This window comes from Meles meles, chromosome X, assembly GCF_922984935.1.
Source record: "Meles meles chromosome X, mMelMel3.1 paternal haplotype, whole genome shotgun sequence".
Lineage (NCBI taxonomy): Eukaryota > Metazoa > Chordata > Mammalia > Carnivora > Mustelidae > Meles > Meles meles.
This window is the reverse complement of record NC_060087.1, coordinates 105,176,980-105,194,794: the sequence shown is the minus strand read 5'-3', so window position 1 is coordinate 105,194,794 and position 17,815 is coordinate 105,176,980. Positions and strand designations below refer to the sequence as shown.

Here is a 17,815-nt window from a genome sequence, read left to right as displayed (position 1 = left end):
AGAGTGTGCCTGGTGGATTCAAGTCAGATAGTAAGCTTTTGTGGGTTTGCTCTGAGACCCTGACCACCATTTATTTTTATGGGAAAATGTTTTGATACTGAATAGCTATTTAAACTATTGTGAAGTGGAAGACTTACTTATCTTAAAAAATACAGTGAACAATGCCTTCTTTATAGGATATCCATTAGTTTGGTTAGCTTCGTGTGTTACATCTATAACACCTATCACAATTGTGGGGAACCTTATAAAGATCTTTCCAGTGTTGAGTAGAAGCAGAACATAATGTATTGCCACTGTTTGCTTTTTATTTGCATTTGGCCATTTAGTAATTGCCAGTTGTCGTGACTTTAGTCTTCCATTCAGCTGACCCCAAGCAGTTTAAAAATTAGGGGAAGTCTTCTTGATAGCATTCAAAGATCCTTCTGTTTCTGTGAAGGGTCCACTGGAATTGGCCATTCTGTATTTTAAGATGTTGATTTATCCAGATGTAATATGTATAGACACCTGTTTTGAAGGGGGAAATCAGTTGATAAGCAGATATATTTAGTACAAAATCTAAGAAGTAAAAGAATAAGGAGAAAACTATAAAGTAGACACAGATAGTTCAGCACTTCCAAATTTGTCATTGTTGTTTGCATCTACACTGAGAACTACTTGAAAAAGCAAGTTAAGAAAATACACATACAAACAAAACCCAAAACTAAGTATTATGCAGTATAAAATCTCACTTATTCTATTTGATTTTCAGATTTTATTGAAATATTAGCATGTACTGTAATTTGTACTTTATTTGTGTTCATCAGAAAATGTTCCAGTGTCAAAAGGGATGTTGACTTAATTATCTTTGTCCTTAGTTCAGATGTCATGTATGATCATAAAGAGCAAAGAAGCTTATTGTTGATCTAGTTATTTGATGAAATTGTTCTTGATTGTTGGTAGGTAAAGTTTATGATTTTAGTTTTACTTTATGCACTAAATAGAAACTTTTTTTTTTGTTTTTCAAGGAACCGAATGGAGAGACTCCTTCTTCTTTATACAGAGTTGCTGCAGTACTTCTACAGTTTAATCTTATTGATTTAGATGATCTTTATGTACATGTAAGTCAAGTGGGCCGCTAAGAATATTTGGCTGTCCATCCCAGGGGTGGGAAGAGGAATAGGCAGCCAAATAGCACTTCAAGGTTGGTCAGTCTCTCAAGTTATGATTTTTGAAGCGCTAATGCATTATTGCTTTGTGTTTACATTATGAAGTGAGTGAATTTATTTCTTTGACAAACTATGGAAATGAAATACCCTCTGTCACTCTTACAGAGTTTGAGGTTGGATATGAAGTTAAAGTTCTTAATTGTCAGCAAGGTATATCTCATGGGGAGAGAGGCCAAGTTCTAACCAGTCTGATTTTGGACTTCTCTGTTACATGCAAATTATCAGAAATATGGGATTACCTAGATACTTTTTCCTTCTCCCCAAAATGTTAATTTTAGGCATTCAAGATGAATGAGAACTCTGTATATTTTTAATGGATTTTCTTATGTTTTTACTGGGTAGTAAATGACCAGTATTGTGCTTTTATTGCTGGATCCAGGATTTGGAAGAGTGTGTATGTGATTGTGATTGATGACTTCCAGTTTAGCTACAGTTTAGCCTGTCAGTTTGAAAAAACTAGGTTTGTAGTATAGAAATTCCCATTATATTTGGTTGCACATTAGGGTATCTATGAACTTAAACCTGTCCAAAGCCAACATCATCTTCACTGTATTTAAAAATCACTTTCTGACTTCTTGTCTCTCATGTACTATGGTTACAGAGTTGAATAAAACTTACTCTCTACCTTGGAAGCAGTCATAGTTCCAATGAAGAAAACATTTTTCATTATGTAGTAACTGCTATATTGGAGGTATTCACAAAGTGCAACGAGGGCTCAGAATAGAGAGTGACTATGTCTATCTGGGGGGCGGATTTTGGAAGGCTTTTTCAAACTAGTGATGTTGAACTGAGATGTTGGTAGATGAGATGGTAATGGCCTGGCTCTAAAGGTGGGAAGTTTTGTAGGTAGAATTAACTGAGTATAAAGGCAGGAAGGTTGAAGGGGCTTCATTACTACCTTAGGGGAAGGAAGCTCATAGTGGTTGGAGCTTAGGGTAGTGGCAATGAAAATGGAGAAGTAGATTGGGGCTAAACTTTGCAGGGCCTTAAGTGCCATAGTAAGGCGTTTCAATTTTTTCTTGTTTGGACTAGAGAGCCATTCAAAATTTAAAGTTGAAAAGTGATATTACAAACTGAGAACATGGAAACTTGGTCAGAAAAAGGGGAATTCAAAGGCAGGTATGAGTTTATAGGCAAGGATAGACTGGTAGGACAAGTGGAAAGATGATAGATGGTGATAGATTATTACTGAAATGTTTGAGTTTCAATAAATTCAAGTGGCCTAGGTGTTTCTGTTAAGTTGTCAAAGATTTTCAGATGGGATTAAAACCCAGTTTATTGCTTATTTTTCACACGAGACTTCTAAAACCTAAGGACAAAGGAAGGCTGAAAGTAAATGGTGGGAAAAATATGCCAGGGAAATTATTATTGTTAGACAAAATGGGCTTTTTGGGCAGAAAATGATAGTCACATCATAATAAATAAAGTTGTGTTCACTAGGAAGATAAAACATTTGTAACTTCATATGCATTTAATTACATATTCTCAAAATACACAAAACTATAATTGAGAGGAACTGTAAAAGAAACTTACAGGGGTGTCAGGCTGGCTCAGTTGGTGGAGTGTGTGCCTTTTGATCTCTGGGATGTCAGTTTGAGCCCCACGTTGGTTGAAGAGATTACTACTACTACTACTACTAATAAGAAACTTATTAGTCATCATAATGGGAGGTTTTTAGAGGCAGTTGCATTAATCTAGGTAAAAGATGTACCTTTGGCAGGTATATAAGTAAAGTAATAAAAATGGGTTTGATGGCTAGTGGACAGTAGAAAGAATGAGAAAAAGTCTTGCTTACCTCCTTGCCATCAGTCGATAGTGACTTTTCTCCTGCCTCCAATTTTGGACTAATGGGATGAAGTCTACAGTATATAGTTTAATATTTCACTGTTTCCTTTTATTGTTTAGTGATTATTTACTTTACATTGGACTTAGTTATTGAAGTAGATTATGTATTTCTGGGGGCATGAACACTTCTTTTATAGCCCACCATAGTGCCTAGCAGGAACTATAATGGTTTGTTGCTATATTTTTCTTTGTGTCTGTGTTTTTTATTTATGAAATATCTACATTAACCTTCTATTCATACAAGATGGCTGTACTGGGGATATTTACTCCTTTTTAATAATGGAGGGTTGACTCTACACATACGACTTTCTCTTTTATAATAAGCTAGAAACTAGTTTGTGACATAAGTCATCAGATAGGTATTAGATAGGTATTAGAAAATGAAAAGTGAGATGTCAAGTTGCTCATGATTTTTCTACTTGAGATTTTTAATCTAGAGGAATTAAATTTAACCCCTTCATGTAATTCAGTAGCTCATGTCTCCCAAATTGGATCCATATGCTGTACTTTATTTAATTTGCAGTTTGATTTTTAAAGGGGAAATCTGTGATACTTTTAATGAAAGTTATATATTTTGAGTAAACTAATAAATTCAATGGTAAGCACCACTGTTGTAGTATTGTATTAATGTAGGCCCTCTAGCAGAAAGATGTGGAACTTTGAACTGCTATCTGATTTTAAAAGGCGTACAAAATTCAGATACTTAACCCTGTTAGATTATAAGAAAATAATGGAGAGAAACTTATTTTGAAGGCCGATCATGGTCATTAGTAGGCTAGACCTTATTTAAAACTTCATCAATTCAGAATAGATAGTGTTTGCTTTTTATATGTACAACTAGTATTAGCTGTTTTATGAAACTTTAATGAACCATTTTTAGCTTCTTCCAGCTGATAATTGCATTATGGATGAACACAAACGAGAAATTGTAGAAGCTAAGCAAATTGTTAGAAAACTTACGATGGTTGTATTGTCTTCTGAAAAAATTGATGAGCGAGAGAAAGAAAAGGAAAAAGAAGAGGAGAAAGTAGAGAAGGTATATGGTTCCTTTTTGTAAAATTAACATTGTCTTCTGGATTTAGAATTATGAAATTTAACTTGTAATAGTTAATCAACTTATGGGAAAATAACATTAATTTTGATGGTGGTGAAATCTGGTTTTTGGAATACTGATTTGCTAAGGTGGTTTTGTTTTTAATCTGATTGGCACCTTCCCAAAAGAGGCTGCCATTTTTTTTCTTAAATAAATTTCAGAATGTATCCTAAGTAAAATATATTTGTGCTTTGTGTGTTAATGTCTCTCAAGTCCTAAGGGGATTCTCAAAGATGAATGAATTCTAGTTCCCTATGGCACAGTAAAACATTAAATAGAACTTAATTTAATTCCAAGTCTATGAACTGTCATGCTGTGTCTGCTAAATGAAAGAGCATATCCTATTGTTTTTTTCAGTAGCTAAAAAACTTGATTGTACTTTCAGGGAAATATGCATTTCCCATGAGTGGCAGCTGTTAACATATATTATTGTGGTTGTTGAGCTCAATTTTTTTAAAATGAAAAAATACTAAGATTTATTGGTGTCTATATTCTGAGTATCTTTGCTGTAATTGTTCATTTTTAGCCGCCTGACAACCAAAAACTTGGTTTGTTGGAAGCCTTGTTAAAGATTGGTGATTGGCAGCATGCACAGAACATTATGGATCAGATGCCTCCATACTATGCAGCTTCACATAAGCTAATAGCCCTTGCTATTTGCAAGCTCATTCACATAACTATTGAGCCTCTCTACCGAAGGTATGTTACAGTATGCTTTTCTAATCGTTGAGGTAGAAATAGCTTAGGACTACAAAAAAAAAAATCTACATATTTATCTTGTCTTCTTCAACCAAGCAAACATTTTAGTATGTTTTATTAGATGCTAAGAACTGTTCATAGAGTGTATCAGTATTACACATATGAATCAGTGACTTGTCTCCTAACGTGTAGACCAGGTGATGCAGAAGGTGTGCTGCAGTGTAGTCTAAAAACTATAGGTTAGACATCTAGGTTGGGTTTACTCCATTGAGAGTGAAAACTCCATTCTTCTGTTTTTGACTTTTCCTCCTCTCTTGGTGGGGGGGGGGGCAGAGAATTCCTCAGGTTTTTACTTAGTGTAAGTTTCCTCTGTCCCGGGTTGAGTGGCTCTAAGTGAGGACATTGCCTCTCTGCTTGCCTTATCTCTTCTGGCATATAGGCTGCTGTTCTGGAAATTGCTAGTGCAGCCTTTCTCATCATCCCTAGTTACTGTGTCGACCAGTCCTCTAGCCCTCAGCCTACTTGCAGGATACTTAGGAGCAATATTGGCAGCAGCTCTGGCTTCAGCCCCACAGATCAGAGCCTGCCTCAAAAGCCCCAGCCTTGTGACTCGTGCATAGCTGCTGGCTGCTGCCTTTAGTGCCACCTGGGCTATGGACCATGAAGGCTTCTTCTCAAAGAGTGACCCCTGTGACTCCACAGCGGGACACCTGCTCAGCAGGTGAGAACTCTGGGCATGCTGTCCTTTTTAGTGTGACACCCTCTTTCATTATGCTGCTCACCTTCCCTACCACCACCTACCTCATACTCAGTCTAGTTAGTGGAACCCAGATTGAGAAGTGTTTTATTGACTTGAATCACTGTTGTTATATCCATGTTTATCTGTTTCATCTTCCAGTGTCTCTGAGGTCCATCCCTTGTTCCCCATTCCCATATCCAAATTCCTGATACTGGCCAAGTTTAACTAAAACCAAATTCATATGATGTATGTTAAATGTTACTTGAAATTTGTGTTTCTCTGATTTCCTTATGCAGTTAATTTGAAACATTCTCTGAGCTCTGATTTCTTTTTCCAAATAAGTATTGTTTTTGTCTTTTTCAACCAGCTAAATTACCTGGTATTAATTAATAAAGTTAGGCACAAATGAAATATAGAAATCAGATTTGAACAAGAAAAGCTTTACTTACTGATTAATATGACTGTGTTAATTTAAAATGGGGTATTATATAGTATACATATAAATTTTGCTTCTTTTTATAGAGTTGGCGTTCCTAAAGGTGCTAAAGGTTCACCTGTTAATGCTTTACAAAATAAGAGGGCACCAAAACAAGCAGAGAGCTTTGAAGATTTGAGGAGAGATGTCTTTAATATGTTCTGTTACCTTGGTCCTCACCTTTCACATGATCCCATTTTATTTGCAAAAGTGGTGCGCATAGGCAAATCATTTATGAAAGAGGTTAGTAAGATTTTTTTTTTCCTTCTAAGCAGAAAACTAAATTTTAGAATGAAAATGTCCTGTGTATATTTGTCTTATGCGTATCTCTAGAAACGAAAAGTGAACTACAAAAAAAAAAAAAGAAATGAAAAGTGAACTTAAATTTAAGAAAAGGTTACATTGAATAAGATTTGGGAAAAGTCCACTGTGTCCTAACCACTTATATGCGTGTGCCACACACACACGCACACACACTCTCTCTCTATCTCTCAAATTTAGGTAGAATATTAGTCAAGTCCCCTGCAAAAGAAAATGTACTTTGGACAAGTGATTGCTTTTTGAATCCCTTTATAATTTCAGTGGTCAACTTAGCTTTCTTTCCCCCTTACTTCTACTCTGTTATTTTCTTGGCTATAATTTTGAATCATTGTGATTATTTGTATGAAGTCAGACTGTTGAGGATACATTCTTTTCTAGTAAAGTTTTTATTGAAATGAAATGTACAGACAGTAACACAAATCATAATTGTACACTTCAGTGACTTTTTCCAAACTAAACACCCATGTATCCCCCTCCCTGATAAAAAAAATTAGAACACTACTGCAGAGTTCCCCTTGTACTCCCTTCTAGTTAATACCTTAACGGTAGCCATTTAGGCTATTACGAAATTTTAAAATCGGCTTTGAGTTGCAGTTTAGATACAGTAAACTTCACCAATTTGAAGTGTACAATTTGATGAGTTTTGACAAAGTTGTGTGTCCACCACCACAACCATGATAGAGAATATTTTCATCACCCCAGAAAGTTCCCTCTTGCCCCTTTGCCTTTAATTCTGTCCCTTCGTTGCTGGTTCCTGGCAACTACTGATAGGCTTTTTGTCACTATAGTCTTGCTTTTTCTAGAACTTCATATAAATGGAATTTTATAGAATGTACTCTTTTTTTTTCTCTGGTTTCTTTCACGTAATGCTTTTGAGAATCATCCAAGTTGTTGGCACGTGTTAGTAGTTCCTTTATTGCTGAGCAATATTAGATAGACATACCAGAGTTTATGCTTTCTCCAGTTGATGGGCATTGGGGTTGTTTCTAGTTGGGGGCTATTATAAATAAAGCTGTGATGAATATTCCTGTACAAGTCTTTTTTTGGGGGGGGGGCATATGTTTTTGTTTCCCCAGGAATGGGATTGCTGGGCCATATGGGTAAGTGTATGTTTAACTTTTTGCCAAACTGTTCCAACATGTGTGTACCATTTTGCATCCCTGTATATGACTTCCAGTTGTTCCACATCCACATCAGCACTTGTTATTGTCACTCTTAAATTTTAATCATTCTAGTGGGTGTGTAGTGTTACCTATTGTGCTTTTAATTTATGTTTCCCTGATCAGTGATGTTTAGCGTCTTTCATGTTCTTATTTGCCATTTGTAATCATCATCTATCGAAATGTCTATTCAAATCTCTACCCATTTTAATTGGGTTGTCTTTTGTTATTATTTCTCTGATTTGCCTTTTTATTATGTTGTCTTTTAAAAAGCAAAATTTTAAATTTTGATTAATTCCAATTTAGCAGTACTTTTATGGTTTTCTCTTTGTGTTCTAAGAGATCTTTGCCTAACCCAAGGTCTTGAAACAGAGAAGAGTACATCATTGTCCATTATAAAACAAGGCTACCAAAAGAATCTGCAAATTGTTATAAGTACAAATACAGTTTTCTCCAGTGTTTGGCGATTGCATCTAATTTCAATTTTTGACAACAGTTAACTGTACAGAAAATTTATCAGCTGTTGTACATTAATCCCTTGACACCTGAAATACTTGATTTGATTTTTGATACTTACCTGTTTTTTTTTCAAATACTCACAAATTTACATTGTGTAAAGGTACTCTAAAGAAATCTGCTGGGTGCCTTGGTGGCTTAGTCAGTTAAGCATCTGCCTTTGGCCCAGATCATGATCCCAGAGTCCTGGGATTGAGTCCCACATCGGGCTCAGCAGGGAGTCTGCTTCTCCCTCAGCTTTTCCCCTCTGCCCGTGCTCTCTTTCTCACTCTCTCAAATAAAATCTTTTGAAAAAATCACTATAATTATCAAAATCAATAAATTGATACTATATTATTAAACAAATCTGAGTAGTTTATCACTATACAAATCATTTATTATATAATATATATAAAAAGGAAGTATAATGATGTTTCATTATTTTAATTCTGGGGATTAAAATAATCCCCAGGGATGAGTCATGTTACTAGTGCCTGTTCAAAGAACAAAAGGGTTGTCTTTTCCAGTGCCTCATATTGGGAAGCATATGAAGTCAATCTGTCCCATTACTGGTGATGTTAACATTGATCACTTGGTTAAGGTAATGCGCTACCAGGTTTCTCTAGGGTACAATTATTTTTTTTCCTTTGTTGCTAATATATACCTTGTGGGAAGATACTTTTTTGACAATGTATATAGCCTCTTTCTCATCTTACCTTCACCCACTAATGCTGTTCTTTTTAACTGAACATCTTAATGTTCATATCTTGTTCTGAAATTCTTTCTTTGGCTGCAGGTGTTATAAACCTGTAAGCAGGAGACCAAGCATCCAACTTGTGGAAGTCCTATACATAGACATATGCATGAACATATGCACAAACATAGTATTGTTACCAAGATGCGCAGGTGCTAAAGTGGTCACCCCTCCCCTCTGCCATCTCCATCGCAGCTTTCCTGTACCTCTGTTCTATCACAGTTGTGCCTGGTGCCTGCCCCTAACTCCAGTCTCTATTTTTACAGAGGTAGAAGGGCAGAAAGGAAGAGGAAAATGTTTATTTTGATCACAGTATGGGAAGAAATCTGTCTTCTCTCATTGCTAAGGTTGTGGTAGGAAAAGTGAATCTTTCCAACGATTGGAGTTAGAATTTTGGTTCATTTTTTACCCATGAAAATATTTCACTGTAACAGATCATTTGTCCTGTGTTTATAGGTTTACAAGGCTTTTGTTGCTTAGCAAGGAATTTAACTAGGTTATATAAGATTGTTTCTAACGGAGGAATTTGACCTTAGTTCCAAATAATATAATTAAATGACTTTAACAACTCATTTATAAGCTTGGGGTTGCTTGTATATATAATTTATGCATATTTTGAAAATATTGGTTATATAGTTATACCAGCTTCACTTAACAGAATACTCTTCTAGCCTACAGTTATTTGTAATCATTTATCTGTGTGTTTCTTAAATTTGAGGTACATAACATAGGACCATCTGGTACAGTGATCTTCAAACTTCAGCATACATTAGACTCACCTGGAGCTCGTCTTAAAACACATTGTTGGGTCCTGTCCTCAGAATTTCTGATTTCAGTAGGTCTGGTGTGGAACCCACTGAAGAGAGTTTGCAGAGAGTTTGCATTTCTAACAAGTTACCAAGTGATGCTGATGCTACTTATTCAAAGACCAAACTTTGAGAACTGTTGTTCTAGTATATTAACCAATTTTGGTCTTTATTTCAGCCTTAAAAGAGGGGGTAGCTCTAAAGAATATTTCTATATGAATGGACAGATTTTACTATCTTTAATTTTCTTGAATTATAGAGCATAGCTTTAACATGCTCATCTGACATACTTAAATGGTTTTGACAGCACCTACACACCTGAAGATGAATTCCTTGGTGCTTTTTTGCATCTGGCTGATGTTAATGGATTAAGTTTTTTGTGATAGTGACAGTTAATATTGAGCTCTTTACTCTGGGCCAGGTCCTATTCTGAGTACTTCATGTGAATCAGCTCATTGAATCTTTATCATATCCTTTATGCTTTAGGTTACGTAAATTGTCCCAGGTCACACTGTTAATACAGGGCAGGGCTGAGATGTCAATCCAGGCAACCTGGATTTAGAGGCCAAGCTCAAAATCATCATGCTTTCCCGCCTATACAAATGTAGTGTGTCTGAAGTGGAAGAAATGATAGGTTATCTAAATTTTGCAATTCTTCAAATTCCTTGCTATTTTAAATTAAATCTGTTAGTGGTATTTTGTTATTTTGTTTATCTCAACAATCTGTTTTCATCTCAGTCTGTGTATCTCATCAAGCTTTTCTTGTTTTATCAGGATCATCCTTAAGACTTTTTTCTATGACTATATGTAGATACTTGTGGAGAATCTGCCTCTGTCCTTGTGTTCTACTTTCATCCATACTGAGTTCATTTACCTTTTATATGTTTTTTGGCAGGGTTGAGGCATGCTATTTATGTTTCTATTGTAGCCACAGCATTTCTTTTCATCTTAATATGTAGCCCTGTTTACGACTTCTTTCTGATATAGTGAGAGTGAATCCTCTTACGTTTCCTACCTTATTTATGACCAGCCTTAAGCCCCCAAGCTACAGTCTGAGTATTGAGTTCTTCTTTCAGTCTTCTCTGTAGTCTATCATGGGGAGTGAAAGAGCTCAGTGAGGCTGAGTATAGCCCTCATTTCGTGTATCTCTCTTTCTCTTCTGAGATACTGTTACCTGTCCTGTACTAGGCGTGCCCAGCCATGTGGGTATGCCAGCTCCCTTAGGCTTTGACTCCCTCAGCCATCTAAGCACAGTTCTTTTTTTTTTTTAAAGATTTTATTTATTTATTTGACAGACAGAGATCACAAGTAGGCAGAGAGACAGGCAGAGAGAGAGGGGAAGCAGGCTCCCTGCTGAGCAGAGAGCCTGACGCGGGACTGTATCCCAGGACCCTGGGATCATGACCTGAGCCGAAGGCAGAGGCTTTAACCCACTGCGCCACCTAGGCGCCCCAGCACAGTTCTTTTGAATGACAGCAGGCTTTAGCAGCTGGTTCTTCCTTTGCCAGAGTCCTGCTGGGCTCCTATTCACAAGAGTTTTTCCTCAGTCTACTCACTTACCTTGCAGGTCTTTCTTACTGCCTAAAGGATTTGTTGACTTACCTTCCTTGGTCTGTACTACTTCTGGGATTGGGTTAAGGGCAGGAGCCATACCACACTGTGTGTAGTACCAGAATCGTGTGTGTGTGTGTGTGTGTGTGTGTGTGTGTGTGTGTGTGTGTGTCTCCCATCCCCTTGAAGTTAATAGCATAGTTTCCTTTTTGCTTGGTTGGTGGTGAATTTGGAGCATTAAAACAACAAGGCATACCTTGTTCATTGCATTAGGGATAGGGGAAAGAAATTCTGTTTCACTCTATTATCTTAATTCATTTGTCTGGCCAGGCTGTTTATATGGCTCTTTTTTTATTGATCTTTGGTAAAAGCCAGAGTGCTTTAAATTGATTCATAGATGAAGCTTGAAAAACCTAGAGTCAGAGGGTCAGAATATTCCTTAGATTGGACATTGGATGATAATTGGAATAGCTAGCTGCTATAATGATATTGTGGTAATGTGGAAGAATGTCCTTTTTAGATGCATACTGAATTATTTTGAGGTAAAATGTCATGCCTGCTATTTTTTAGTCAGTCAACAGGGCAAAATGTTAATTGTTGAATCTGCAAAGTAGGTATAAGAGGTGTTTATTGATAGTGCAGTATCCACCCATTCAGCTTTTACATAAACTTGAAATTTTTCATAACAAAAATCAGGGTTGCTAGGGACAGAATCTGCCTTAGCCCACTGATTCCAAAGCTCTACTTTTTGAACCAGTTACTTTAGAATTTTGGCTTGATATTTACTGTTTTTCTTTTGTTTTTCTTTTCAAAATTGAAGATCTACTCTGGTTGTGTAGATTAGAGCTCAAAGTTAACATTCCTTCTGGACAAAGGGACAAGTACAGGGGAATTATACCATACTTGTGCTTAATTTGTGTGAATGTGGCCAGGCTTGTTCCATCCAAATACTCAAGTGTATATGCCTAGGAGTAAGGGCGAAATGGGAGGATTTTTTTTTTTCTCTCCATTTGATTCAGTTTCTCAGGTCTCTCACCATATTCCGTGTGAATCTAGTTTTTAAAGTAATGGGTGTTCATGTGACATGGCCCCTAAATGCAAGCCAGTTACTGCATTTCATGTTCACATGAATTCATTTTCCCATCTCATGTTCAAGTGATTAACAGTGATTTCTTCTAATAGTACAGGGGGAGAACAGTCTTTTAGTGGACTTAAATGAAAGATAATGTATCTGTGTACTTTATAGATACTTTAAGGGACTTTTAAGGGTAATTGTGAGTATATGTAATTTTCATTGTATGCACTGACTTTAGAACCTAGCTTGCCCACAAAGAGTCTTTATTTAAGGCTATCCCCAAACAAAGTAACTTAAGGCATTACATACTGATTGTTAGGTTGACTGGTTTCATCAGGATGAGCTGCTAGCTACATGTTAGTAATGTGACTTTTCTATGCCAGAGATGAGTGGTAATAATATTTGTCTTATGTAGTTCCTGGAGTTGCAGTGAGAATCAAATAAGATTTGTCTAAACATTAATTAGATACTAACATTAACTAGGCATTCAACTTCAGAGAGTTAAAGTTGTCATGAATTCTTCATAACATAGTAAGTTACCACTTTTGTTAGTTGTCACTGCACTGGCTTTGATGATTTGTTATAAAGTATTAATATACTTTAATCTATCTCTGTCTTTAAATAATAGATACTACTTTAAAGTAGCAGCTTCATTTACCCATCAGAGAAGATTTGATTTTTATATAGGAATGTCTTCGACTTCTTTACATTGTGGTGGTAATCAGATGTTCCCCCCTTTCATTGTGGAAATTTATGTTATAAATTAGTAACAACAAATTTTTTATCAAATTTTTATTGCTGGGGCTTTGTGAGTGGACTAGTGAGGGGTAGCTATAGACATGCCACCAGGTTCCAATTTTAAGTAGACAAAAATTTTGTAAGAATATTTTTAGGAGAATTAGAACCTTGCATTATAATTCTTACTGTTCAAGAGACAGATGCAGCTCTCATTGGCATCGTTTACTAAGCTCCTGTATGTACTTTTGCTATTTTAAGTCTTATACAAAGCAAATGAACTCCAAAGTTGGAGACCAGATTTAATCTATAACATTCTTGCTATTTAATGAGTCTGAGCAGGGAAGAACTGTTGGGATGTTTATATTTGTACTTGTATTGTCACCTGTATTTGAACTAAGGTCATCTTAGCTCAAGATGTCATATATGACAATTCTAATCAAGATGTAGAATCATGGTTAAGGTAATAAAATTAAAAATAGGTTCTTAATTTTTACCATTAACTACGCATTTTACTTAAGAGAAATATAAGAACATATAAGATAGGCAGATACTAAGTCTGTTAATAGGCAAATGTAGACTCTGTGTACAAACGGTATAATTTTAAGAAGTATATTTTGTGCAAGAAAAGTCAGATTTTTAGTGTGCACCAGATACACACTGTAAGCAGTTGATTTGATCCTTGTGCCTCCTCTCAAAGATGGTTTTCTGAAGTTGAACCTCAATGTTCAGTTTCAGTAAAAAAAAATTCAGGTTGTAAAAATGAAAAATATTTGTGAAAGATTCAACTCTTAGAGGTTTGGCCATTTGTCCATGCAGGGCATAGCAGATGCTATTAGATTCCATCTGTATTCTTTTGGCTCTACACTAGGTCTTTATCATTTTGGTGCGTGCCAGCCCAATTTTCAACTATTGGCACCTGCATCTCTCTTTGAGGGCTTTTTTGGCCCTGGAAGCCCACATAGGTAGTATAGGAATTGGTATCCTGGAATTGCTAGAGAACTAATTCACCTTGCCCCCCTCTCCCCAGCTCTCAACCAGTGAACTGATTGGTGTTAGTGTGTAACTACCATGCTTTGAGATGGGATAATCCTGAGTTGTATTTCTTCTGGGACCCTCAGAGTCCCCAGTGGGATTAAGCTCCAGTTAACTCGCAGGAATAATTCCTACTAGTGGTACCTAGGGTTGCTTCCCAAATTATGTCTGCACTTGAATAGGGTCTGCTTTTGGGGGAATGTAAAGTAAAACACAAGGCCATATCCCTTTAAATGAATTCCATATGAAAACTTTAATTTTCCCTAAAGATAGATTTACAGGGCAATTTTTTTGTTTTACAGCAGACTTCTGTTATGAACTCCATTTATGAAGAGAATTCATTTAAGTAAATCACATATTCACATTCATTAAGTGCACCCAAAATACCCATTTTTACACACTGCTTGTTAGAGCTATGCTTGTGTAAAACAGCACAGTTTCATATCATAATCAGTTTTTTAACCAAAGTAATTACTTTTGGGTGGTGAATTTTATGAAACCAAGTGTAGCTATTCAGTGTTTTGTTCTGTTTGCTATATTTTAATGTTTAAACTACTCCCACAAGTCCATTTACTGCAATTTGCATGATACTCATGTGGTAGGGAAGGGATACCATGTGCTTTATTGTCTAAACCAGGATACTCAAGATGGAAAGGTTGTGCTATTACATACACTGGGATAAAAAGCAAGAACCAGTACATATGGTCATCCTGTGTACTGGTGACCATATTATTAATTCTTTGCTACAGATTTGTACTGATTAAGAATGAAATGTGTTGGAAGATAGTACTTTTCCATTTAGTATCTCTGTTTTCAGAAATGATGTAGTATCAATATTACTGATTCTGTTTTATATAATTTTAAGAGTTCCTGATTAAAAGATAAAAACAAAGCTTTGAACCAAAACATTGAAAGGCAATTCATTTATCTCTTCTTCAGGCTCAGTAAACTCATGACCTTGTAACTTTTAACCTGTAGGTTATATTTTCCTATTTCTAAGTTATTTTGATGGGTCTTAGTTGGATCCTTTCTAGCAAAAAGATTTCCTTAAAGTTTTAAGACCTAAATGGGAAATTCTTAGTCTACTGTATGGCACATAGTGAGTACTCCATAAATGGCAGTTAACAAGAAGGAGAAAAATAAGGAAGGTGAAAATAGTGCCACAGTGTACTTAGATCTAGCTTCAGGTTCAAATCTAGTCACATATCTATTTTTCTTTTTTTTCTTTTCTGAAATAAAGTATAAAGTAGCATTTCAAATATTCATGATTGGAGATACTAAAAGTAGGACATCAGTGATAAAGTAATTTATCTAGTTAAATTATACAACTTTTTACCAAGCTTTATTTCTTGACTCTCCAGAAACCCCCCCTTGGTGGGCCTACATTCTTTTTCTGCCCAGTTCTTTTATGCAGCCTTGTCATCTCCTCCCTCACTATAGGGCAAGAATGGAACCTGCATGGGGCTATTTTCAGTTGATGGTCTGTCTAGGCATAATTATGCTTGATTTTATTCAGACATAAAAATTCAGTTCCTCATTGTACATTGGTACGTGTAAACTACGCTTCAAGAGATCCTCAAAGATGGGAACTGTCTTTGTCACTTCCTCAAAGATAGGAGCTCTGTTCTGTTCATCTTTGAATCCCGAGTGTCTGGCACATAGTAAATGAATGAATGAAATGGGTATATTTTGTTTCTCCCCCTCTTTTCTTCCTCCCTTTCTTCCTGGACTGGCCATTCAATAAAATTTTTGTGTTGTACTATGGGAATGGAGAGTTTTATATTTACTCTAAATTAAAAAGCAAATTAAACTAAAAGAAAAAGCATCAAGGGATTGGAATGTATCTAACTGACATATAGACATTACAAACGTAAATAAGTATTTAGTAAAGGAATTAAGACAGTTTAGTAGGTAAGAAAATGTTTTATTTCTATGTAGAAAACTATGGTTAGCTTCATTAGAATGATAATATACTAGAAAAGGAGTGGCTTAACTGTCCTTATCCCTGACAGAATATACTGTAAATCTAGTTCTTCCTAATATGCCACCAGAATTACCCCCCTGCCCCAAACCAAACCAAAGCAGCTATCTACTTTGTTTTCTGCCAGGCCATTCCTTCATAACCTGACCTTTACTTGCTGACCAGGATATATGTTGACTTAATAGCTGTTTCTGTGAAAGGGAACCATATCTTTTTAACTTGCTGATTAAAAAAAGTGGGGGGGGGGATTATGTGTTTTTCCCCCCATCAAGATGACATGGCAGTCCCAGAACTAGTCTTATGTGGAAATGTTGCACAGAAGTTAGATTTCTCTTTAGTAGTATCCATTAAATTACCAAGTATGAAAACATACGTGCACAAAATACCCATCTCTGCCAAGAAGGTAATAAGCTTGTTAGCTGCATGTTAGCATTTTTCCCCTTTGTCACTTGGTATTGAGTTAAATTCTTCCCAGAAATCTAGATTGTCCTTGGCTATCAGTGCTTCAATTGTCCTTTTGGCCTTTGCACGCTCCTCTAACTCTCCACTTGCCTGTGTGTACATACAAGTACTACTGTTTCATTTTGAATGAATGGACAGCATCAGCATCAAACATGGTACTTCAGCGGTCCATCTGCAAATCACTGATAGGAAATGACCCAAGTTTTTTCATTCAGGCCAACTTAGGCAGTGGTTTGGTCTTTGTCAGTAATGTTACTAATATTTTGGGCTTCTCATTGAGAGTTTAAGTAATGGTGAATTAAAACATAGTTTAATCTTTTGTGTTATTGCTTTAGTCTTAGATTTTACTAAATCCGTAGCAGAAAATCAGAACTTTTGGATGGAAAAATACAAATGCATCATAACTAAATTGTGCTGGATACAATCTTATAATAAATACTTAGGTCAATTTTTAAGATGCTTGGTTTGTGTTAATGAGGTTGAGAAAAGAATTGGCTTATAAAATTGACATTTAAAATTCATGAATATTGCAAATGATTTGGAAGTTAGAAATATAGGTGAAATTTAAAAATGTTAATTAGTAATACTGGTTATATTTAAAATCTACACTTATTTAGAAAGTAAGGAAAAAATTCACAACCATGTGCAAGTTAATTTTTTTCAAATTAGATGTTAAATTGTGACATCATAATCTTAACCTTTTTGCATTTTATTTATAGTTTTTTTTAATTTTAGTTTCAGTCTGATGGAAGCAAGCAAGAAGATAAAGAGAAAACGGTAAGAGACTAGAAAAATCCAATGTATTGTATCTGATTTGTCTTTGTACAGCATACTGTAAATTTTACTGTGAACAAGCTTTAATCACCGTGTGAATATTTTGTACTCCACATGCTTAGTATAGTTTTTGACATATCTTTTAAGATTGATAACTCCCATTTTTGAGGATTACCATGTTGAGAAAGGAAGAGGGATAATATGAGTCCCTTATTCTCTTGCTACCCCTTTCCTTACCTCACCTCATTGCTCCCTTAGATGGAGAAGCACAAATATCCATTGTGAAAAGGGCAGTGATAGTGTGGGAAATTAGATGAGGTGTGGTATGAGATCAGGGAATGGCAGTTTTTCCAAGGCTGACATAGACTTATTTTGGGGGGGGGGGGTTAATGTGGACCTTTTACTAAAATAATTTTTCCTCCCTTCTTCTTAGGAAGTTATCCTTAGCTGTTTACTTAGCATTACTGACCAGGTACTTCTTCCATCTCTTTCTTTGATGGACTGCAATGCTTGTATGTCTGAGGAACTGTGGGGAATGTTTAAAACATTTCCATATCAGCATAGGTAAATACATAATATTTTTGTATTTTTAACTACTATTGTTGTGCAT

The 17,815-nt window shown here is 35.8% G+C and overlaps 1 protein-coding gene across 14 annotated transcripts in view; it reads left to right on the top strand.

Annotated features, from left to right (window-relative positions):
* Positions 1 to 17,815, top strand: part of THOC2 (THO complex 2) — a 117,924-nt gene that overhangs the window by 56,700 nt on the left and 43,409 nt on the right. For 10 of the 14 annotated variants that reach the window (XM_045994889.1, XM_045994883.1, XM_045994879.1 and 7 more), the window contains exons 9-15: positions 1,005 to 1,097; positions 3,931 to 4,086; positions 4,670 to 4,842; positions 6,104 to 6,299; positions 7,454 to 7,477; positions 17,167 to 17,208; positions 17,639 to 17,769. In XM_045994889.1, the coding sequence (XP_045850845.1) occupies positions 1,005 to 1,097; positions 3,931 to 4,086; positions 4,670 to 4,842; positions 6,104 to 6,299; positions 7,454 to 7,477; positions 17,167 to 17,208; positions 17,639 to 17,769 (815 nt within the window). The remainder of the gene's footprint in view (positions 1 to 1,004; positions 1,098 to 3,930; positions 4,087 to 4,669; positions 4,843 to 6,103; positions 6,300 to 7,453; positions 7,478 to 17,166; positions 17,209 to 17,638; positions 17,770 to 17,815) is intronic. The other 4 variants (XM_045994891.1, XM_045994890.1, XM_045994885.1 and 1 more) reach the window with 1 other exon arrangement.